This window comes from Pygoscelis adeliae, unplaced genomic scaffold, assembly GCF_000699105.1.
Source record: "Pygoscelis adeliae isolate BGI_AS28 unplaced genomic scaffold, ASM69910v1 Scaffold108, whole genome shotgun sequence".
NCBI classification, from domain to species: Eukaryota; Metazoa; Chordata; class Aves; order Sphenisciformes; family Spheniscidae; genus Pygoscelis; species Pygoscelis adeliae.
The window spans coordinates 1,552,564-1,560,926 of record NW_008825498.1 but is presented as its reverse complement, the minus strand read 5'-3'; the positions used below and the strand labels follow the sequence as shown (position 1 = coordinate 1,560,926).

Here is an 8,363-nt window from a genome sequence, read left to right as displayed (position 1 = left end):
TGTGTGAAGTCAGCCGGGACTGAGCTGTGGGCAGGATTAGCCCCAGGGCTCTAGGCAGAGGCACTTGGAGAGCAGCTTTAATGCTTGGAGAAAGCTTTAAATTCTCTTATCCCATAAGGAAAGCAAAATGCTTGAATTCTTTTGCGGTTATCTTTTGGCTGTTGGTGTCCAAGAGGAGGAAACGGCCTTTGTGTGCACACGCGTGTTTTCCACCTGTGCTTGGAAAGGAAAAAAAATGCTGAATTTTTGGACTTTGAGTGAAGAAATGCACAGGGTAATTAGCATTACATCTTCCTAACACCGTCTGCATGGCTGCAGTCCCTCGCGTTGCTCAAGTACAAGTTCCCCTCCAAGCTGGTGGCCTCGCAGTGCCCGGGAGCTTGTGTGCCTGCATGTGCAGGGTTACGGGGCTGGTTTGAAAAGCCAATCCTGGATCCGCTCAGGTCACTGCAAGTAAGAACTTAATAGGATTCAGATCTCAGAGAGAATCTGCAGCTTGGAAAGCAATAAACCTCTGCATTATTGCCCGTACATGGTGCCTTCGTTCGGCAGGACTGGGAGCCTGTGCAGAGGTGCCGTCTCTTGGGGGGCAGCGTGGGAGCTGCCCCAGCAGTGCCACCCTGCATCACCGTTTGCCACTGCCCCGTGGCACTGGGCTTGAGCTCCCGCATGGTTCTCACGGTATTTTGAGGTTTCATCTCCTGTAGTATATTTTGGCGGGTGCTGGCCGGGACCCCACAGAGCCCAGTCCCTGGGGTGGGTGCAGGAGAAGGGCAGCACTCTTGGGGGTTCCCTGGCATGGGGCGGGGCCTGTTGGACGGATCTCTCCATGGGGACTGGCTGGCTGGGATTACGCGTCTGGAAAAAGCTGTGGTGGGCTTTTTCCTTTTGTAACATCTGTGTTTTCCCCTCTCCCGCTCTCTCGGCAGACCTGTCGGCAGCCAAACGCAAGTTTGCGGACTCCCTCAACGAGTTTAAATTCCGCTGCATAGGCGACGCTGAAACGGATGATGAGATCTGCATAGGTGAGTCCTGGGTGCTGGTGCCGTGGGTGGCCCTGAAGCCATGCTCCAGACCCCTGAGCTGAGCAGGGCATGGGGGAGAGAGACACACACAAGGGTGCCAAGGAGCCCGGGAATTTGTCGGGGTGCTTTCCTGCTCTCTGGAAATGGCATATTTCTCCTGGTTCAACATCAGCAAAGCCTTCCCAAGGAAATCAATTGTTGCTTCTTGGCCTAAATCTAGCCCTGCCAGATAGGAAAGGAATAAGATTGCCCATGTCTGAAACCATCTAGATTATCCGGCCCTTTCTCATTGGAGAGCAGGGATCTGGAGATGTGGCCGTGGCAAAATACACCGCAAGGGGCTGTATCTGAAGGAGAGGAGCAGCAGCCTCGCTGCCAGCTGCAGGAGCGAAGAACCCAGCAGGCACCCACTGTGCCGACAGCAGCCAGCAGTGCAGAGTCTGGCAGTGCTCTCCCAACCATAGCCCGGTTCCACCATGGAGCTTCTCATGGCGCAGGGCAGCAGCTTCGGCCCTTCACTTCATGTTATCCCGATTCTGCCCCAGCTGAACTTTTAGAGCTTATTGTGCGCATCACCTGGAGCCAGGAGAGCAAATGAGCTTTAGCCCTGATTTAACTTCGCTTATTTATTTGTGCCCAGTCACAATAAAGGGTGCCCAGTCTCAGCAAAAATAGCTTTCTTATCCAAGTCCCCTTGCTGCGATGCACATGCTGGTGAGGCGCCACTCGTGCACCGAGCATGGCTGGGGCCAGTGCTGAGCCATAGGGCTGATGAGCAACCGGCAGTTGGGTAGGGCAGGTTCGAGATGAAGGTGCGGTGTTTCTCTCTGGAGGTGGGAACATGGTGCTGGGGATGCTATGCTACCAGTTACTTTTGTAGGCAACTGGAAACCTTTCTGAGGAGGTAGCAAAGATGATAAAAAACCCCAAACAACCAACCCCCAAGGCCCCCAAAACACAGCAAACAAAAGGCCCCTGTTCAGTCTTTCTCTTAATTTAAAAAGAAAATAATATGTTAAGTGCTGACCGTGTGGGTGTGTCCCTTCCAGCCAAGTCTCTGCAGGAGTTCGCCACGGTGCTGCGGAACCTGGAGGACGAGCGGATGCGCATGGTACGGCCCCATCTACCGGGAGCTGGGTGGGTGGTGGCACTGCTGCTGCCGCTGGCAGCGCTGCGCACGGTGGGTGGTGTGGCACCCGGGGCACCGTGGCGTGCAGTGGAAGCCCCCGTGCCCCTTCCCTCGCCCAGGGCAGAGCTGCAGGGGAGAGCAGAGGGAGGGGAGCGTGAACTTGGCAGGGGGGCACGCTTGAAGAGCATCAGTAATGGTGTCTTGCTGTTGGAAAATGGCCAGCGCTGGTGCTGGTAGGGCTCGCTGGGGTGACGAGCAGGTTTGGTACGGGACCCTCAGCCTCCCCTGGGTCCTCAGCCGGCGCAGAGCTGGAGAGGGTGAAGTGTGGGGGTTTCTGTGGGCTGCAGGAGGGCTTCCATGGGAAAGGCTGTTGAGCGGCTTGGGTGTCTGGGGCTGAGCTGGGCAAAAGGGCTGCGCCAGCCCGGCTGGGGCTGGGGCGGGAGCATGGAGGCAGCAGGTGAGTTGTGGCCGTCTTTGCCCGTAGATCGAGAATGCCAGCGAGGTGCTGATCACGCCACTGGAGAAATTTCGCAAGGAGCAGATCGGGGCCGCTAAGGTAGGCTGCTGCTGCACCAAGGTGCTGTCGCCTCTGGGAGCCCCTGCTTGGGCTCAGGAGCAGAGCCCAGAGCTGTGTGGCGATGGCCGTGCTGGGACCTGGCGCGCTGCAGGGATGGGCCCTGCTGGGCATGGGCATGGGAGGAAATGTCTACGCGCTGCTGCGGGATGGAGATGGGGACGATCCAGCTCCTGGGAAAGCGCCTCAATGTTCCCAGTTCACCCACAACCAAGTAACGTGCCAAGGGCTAAAAATCACCTGCTAGTTGAAGCGAACTTTTTTTTTCTTCCTCCAAACCAGAATCAGTATTTTCTTAGAGGGGTTCCCAGTCGCCTGAGCCCCCCAGTCTGCGCTGCCCACCCCTGGTGTGTCGCTGGGTGGCTGCATGGGAATTTGGACGGCTTCTGGCAGGACAGGCGAGCCCAGGGAAGCACTGGTGTGGCTGAGGGCAGCTGTGAAACAGCCTGGCCCCCCCTTTCTTTCCTGCCTTTGTTCTGAAATTCAAACCGCTGTCTGCGGCTCTCCTGTTGTTATAACAACCTGCTGCTGCCGGCAAGAAGCACATGCCAGCCCGGCGGGGCCGTGTTTGCATGGCAGCGGTGTGCCCAGCTCCCCGCTGGCACGGAAGCCGTGGCGGGGCTGGGGTGCAGCCCAGCCCGGCCAGGCTGTCCTGGTTCGTGCAGCTAAAAAAAAAAAGACAAAAAGGGGTGCTTCAGAAAGGAGCTGGTTATTAGCAGTTGTCGGTGGTGGATTTCGTACTGGCATGTCGGGGTGGCGAGGCTGGGATGAGAGGTGCAAAAGAAAAGTTAAGGTTGACATCCTCCTTTAACGCTCCTGCCACAAATAGCCAAATTACTGTGTCATTGTCCTGAGTGACACACAGGCTAAGCCATTGCGAGGGGTGGCGGGGTGGGATGTGAAATTGTGACGATGTGCTGGTTAGTTGGTTAGCAAGCACTTTCCTCGCTGTGTTGTCTTTGGGCCAGCCCTGGACCTGGATGTTTTACCGAGGCCTTGGGCTCTGGGAATAGAGGAGGGGCTCCCCCAAGTCTTGGATTTTGGCAGCACAAGCTGCTTTCCTGTAGCTGCCCGATGGTCATGGATAAAAGCAGCTTTGCCCGCTTCCAGCTGATGCCCCTTGGCCTTGGTCCCATCTCATGCTGTGCAGAAGGGGGTTAGCTCTGGCCCGGGACCCGCAGTCCTGCACGATGCTGTAGGGATGCCCTGGATCCTCACGGCTGCCCCAGTGCCGTTGTGTTCAGCATCACACTTTTTGTTCTATTTTGTAGGATGCCAAAAAGAAATATGACAAGGAGACAGAGAAGTATTGTGGTGTCCTAGAAAAGCACTTAAACTTGTCTTCTAAGAAGAAAGAATCCCAGCTTCAGGAGGTGAGAGCAACCTCTGGTTTTCCATGTCTAGCAGTAACTGTGGTGAGCTTTTTGAATGCTTTACGCAGCTTATAGCATTGGTTTTCCTGGCTGTAAAATCAGAGAGATCCCAAAATGGATAGCAATCAAAAAGGAGAGGGAGTTTATAATTAAAGAGTGCAACAGAAAGGAACTGGTTCTGCTGCAGGTTTCCCTTGTGCCAGCACAAATCACGGATGTCTAGTTCCCTTCTCTGAAAGTGGCTGCACTGGCTTTGGGCTTCATGGGAGGAGTGATCAGGCTTAGTGCTTTTAAACTACTTTAGGAGCCTATTACTGACTCGGCACGTAGTTAGTTGCTGTGCCAAATGTTCTTACTGGATGAGTACGCTGAGTTTTCAATCACTTCTTCTAAGTTTGGAATTCCCTGCACTGGCCCAGGGCTGGGTTGGTCCCTGCAGGATGCACGTTCTTGCTTTTGGGCATGATGCTGGTGTGTCGCTGAGCCGTTTCTGGGGGAATTGGTGGGCACAGGTCATGGCTCCGGCACTGGGATAGCTCAGGTGGTGGTACGGTGCCCAGCAGAGTTGGGGACTCAAGAGAGCAGATACATCTGTGGCACAAATAATCATCTTCCACCAATCATGGTTGAAGAGGGGTAGGAATCAGGGTTGACATGCCTGCAAGCCAGCTTTGTCCTTGCATAGGTGTTCTGGGTTTGTAAATAACTTACCATGTGGAAGCACCCATACGTCCCAGAAGATGGAGAGTCCCATTCCCATGGCTTTTAAATAACCTTTTAAACCTCTGTTTTAGTTCCTGTTTGAAATACTATTTTGAGACATGGGAGTGGAAGGATTTCTTTCTGGGGAGGGAAGGAGCCGCTTGTGGCTGTCAGGTTGCAGCATTGACTTCTAGAGGTGTGATCCCGTGCCCTGGCCAGAGTATGGCCCTGTGGGGCTGTCCAGGAGCCCGGAGCAGCAGGGCGGTGGGATGCAGGCGGTGGCTGTGTGTGGGATGCGGTGCGGGGTGCAGGCGTTGGCTGTGTGCGGCATGCGGTGCGGGGTGCAGGCAGTGGCTGTGTGCGGCATGCGGTGCGGGGTGCAGGCGTTGGCTGTGTGCGGCATGCGGTGCGGGGTGCAGGCAGTGGCTGTGTGCGGCATGCGGTGCGGGGTGCAGGCGTTGGCTGTGTGCGGCATGCGGTGCGGGGTGCAGGCGGTGGCTGTGTGGGGGATGCGGTGCGGGGTGCAGGCGTTGGCTGTGTGCGGCATGCGGTGCGGGGTGCAGGCGTTGGCTGTGTGCGGGATGCGCTGTGGGGTGCAGGCGGTGGCTGTGTGGGGGATGCGGTGCGGGGTGCAGGCGTTGGCTGTGTGCGGGATGCGGTGCGGGGTGCAGGCCGTGGCTGTGTGCGGGATGCGCTGTGGGGTGCAGGCGGTGGCTGCGTGCGGGATGTGGTGCGGGGTGCAGGCGGTGGCTGTGTGGGGGATGCGGTGCGGGGTGCAGGCGTTGGCTGTGTGCGGCATGCGGTGCGGGGTGCAGGCAGTGGCTGTGTGCGGCATGCGGTGCGGGGTGCAGGCAGTGGCTGTGTGCGGCATGCGGTGCGGGGTGCAGGCGTTGGCTGTGTGCGGCATGCGGTGCGGGGTGCAGGCGGGGGCTGTGTGCGGGATGCAGTGCGGGGTGCAGGCCCTGGCTGTGTGCGAGATGCGGTGCGGGGTGCAGGCCGTGGCTGTGTGCGGGATGCGGGGCGGGGTGCAGGCGGGGGCTGTGTGCGGGATGCAGTGCGGGGTGCAGGTGGTGGCTGTGTACGGGATGCGGTGCGGGGTGCAGGCGTTGGCTGTGTGCGGCATGCGGTGCGGGGTGCAGGCCCTGGCTGTGTGCGAGATGCGGTGCGGGGTGCAGGCGGGGGCTGTGTGCGGGATGCGGGGCGGGGTGCAGGCGGGGGCTGTGTGCGGGATGCGGTGCGGGGTGCAGCTGCCGGTGCATGTTGAGCAGCGCTGGCGGCTGGTGCCATCTGCTGGCATTTTCCACCCCAAACTTTGACTTCGGCTTTTGCTGTGAAGGCAGGAGGCTGGAGCCAGCTGGATCCGGCTCCCAAGTTCAGGTGTTGGGGCTTTTTCCCCTGGGGCACTAGGAAGCATACACTGGTCTTGGTGGCTCGAGCTCCACCGAGGAGGGGGTGCCTTTGAAAGAGCAGTCCAGCGTGTAGGTTGTGAAATGTGGATGTGGCATCCAGCGGCACGTGGGAGTGCTCGCCCTGTCCGGCACCTCCCCTGGGGCTGCCCGCCGTAGTCCCTGCCTGCCAAGGGGCTTTCTGGGCAGGGGACCGCAGCCACAGCAGATGTGTGTGGGAAAGGTGCTGATGGGATGGTAGCGTTTTAGGAAAGTTACCACCACCCGTTCATGAGCAGTCTGAAGCTTCACTAGATGCCCTGATGTCCTAAGGGAAGAGTGTTTGTGTCCAGGAGATTTAGTGTTTTATATTTCCTAACCTCCTCTTGGTGTCTACATCTGGAGGGTGATAGCGGCCACATGTGCAACGGCTGCGGCGAGGTGGGGAGAGGAGGAAACCATGGGAATTCTCTTCTGCTTTGGCTGTTGACCAATTAAATAACACACAGAGTCTAATCTGCCGTTAAACTCCTGGCGAAGTTATTTAATTGCATCATATTTTCTGCTTTTCAGAACTCAGTTTGCTAAATACCTCAGCCTGCTCACCATGGGCACGCAGCACAAATGCTGGTGGCAGGTCATGGGGAAAATGGGCCATTTCACAGCTGTGTCACACACAAAATCAGGAGTAAGCTGCTGTTCAAATGCAAGCAGGTATTTGCCAGCTGGGTTTTGCAGAGTGTGGGAGCCCTGATGGGATGTATGGTACAGCGTATCCTCCTCCCTGGAGGTCCGGCTCTGCCCTGGGCACAGCGAGGGTCACGCTGGCAAGGGCACCCCGTCGTCCTCAGTCAGGACAGAGGAATTTGCCTCCTGTTGAGCAGTGACTCGATGGCGGCTTGTGTTGGGGGTGAGCCTCTTCGACCAGATGAGTTTACTGGTGCTGAGGTCAGAGGGATGGTGGGTCACCCAGACCGACCTCCCTGTGGGCACCGCTGGCATCGGTGACGCCCAGGTTGCTCTACACAAAGTGTCGCTTGCAAATGTAGCAGCAACGCGTGCTGGGGACGGCAGCCTGGGGATACCCGTGTCCCTCACCCCGCTTCCAGCGCAGCAGCTCTGCTCCGCGTGCATGGCAAGGTTATTTTTACGTGCTGGGATTGGGCCATATCCCTATTTTTCCTCACTTGGGCATTACCTGCAAAGCAGAGGGGATTTGCTGTCTGCTGATCCACTGAAGTGACACGCTTGCTGGAGAGGGTGGTGGGGCACGTGTACTGCCTGGTTCGGCCCCAGGATGCTCCGGGCAGTCTCCCGTTGTGGTGCTTTCCAGAAAGTGGAGAATTGCCTTTTATTGTCAAGTATGCAGCAACTTCTCATTTTTCTCGCTTCTAATGCGTGCTTTTCTACACAGCTGTCAGGGAGGTGAGAACATGAGTCATCAAAAACATTTTTTTCAGCTGAAGAAAGAGGCTGTTCATGTGAATCAGGTTTATATTTAATCGCTGTGCCATCTGTCCAGCCCTGGACTGGGGTCTGAAGCTGAATTTGTTCTGCAAGGGCAAGTTCCCATTAGACCCAGATGTCCTCTAGTCACAAGGCCAAGCGGTCCCGGTCTGTAGTGACTTTGTATTTCCCATTTAATCTCTCCGGCACTTGCAGGCAGACAGCCAGGTGGACCTGGTTCGGCAGCATTTCTACGAAGTCTCCCTGGAGTATGTCTTCAAGGTGCAAGAGGTCCAGGAGAGGAAGATGTTTGAGTTCGTGGAACCTGTAAGTGAGTGCTCAAGCTGCCTCAGCCTGCAAAAAATGGGGGAGCAGGGGCTTGGGGAGAGCGGGGCTGTGGCCCGCAGATCTCGAAGGGAGATCTGGGGGGAGAAAGCACCCGTGTGAGCTCCGGAGCGCGGCGCCATTAGCTCAGCGGCCACGTGCATGCCAGAAACATTTCATTTTTGATTCTGCGGACATCTCTGTCGTGGTGGGCTGAACTGCGGGGCCTGCCGGCAATTAAAAGAAAGATAGGCTTGATTGGGGAAAAAACCAAACCTGTAACGTTCACAAGGGAAAATGAGTGCAGGAGTGACAGAAATAGAAAAAAAAAAAAAAAGAGTTTTCTAAGGTCTACCTTTGCTCAGGTGCTAAGTCCTTTAAAGCTCCTCTGGGAAGTGCCAAACC

General features: G+C 56.8%; 1 protein-coding gene across 1 annotated transcript in view; it reads left to right on the top strand.

The window, feature by feature from the left end:
- The first annotated feature begins 920 nt into the window (after positions 1-920).
- The window catches only part of ARHGAP26 (Rho GTPase activating protein 26), a 132,063-nt gene continuing 124,620 nt past the window's right edge, over positions 921-8,363 (top strand). Inside the window, exons 1-5 of the mRNA XM_009331385.1 lie at positions 921-1,025; positions 2,075-2,136; positions 2,639-2,710; positions 4,000-4,101; positions 7,851-7,961. Coding sequence (XP_009329660.1) covers positions 2,128-2,136; positions 2,639-2,710; positions 4,000-4,101; positions 7,851-7,961 — 294 coding nt within the window. The 5' untranslated portion in view covers positions 921-1,025; positions 2,075-2,127. The remainder of the gene's footprint in view (positions 1,026-2,074; positions 2,137-2,638; positions 2,711-3,999; positions 4,102-7,850; positions 7,962-8,363) is intronic.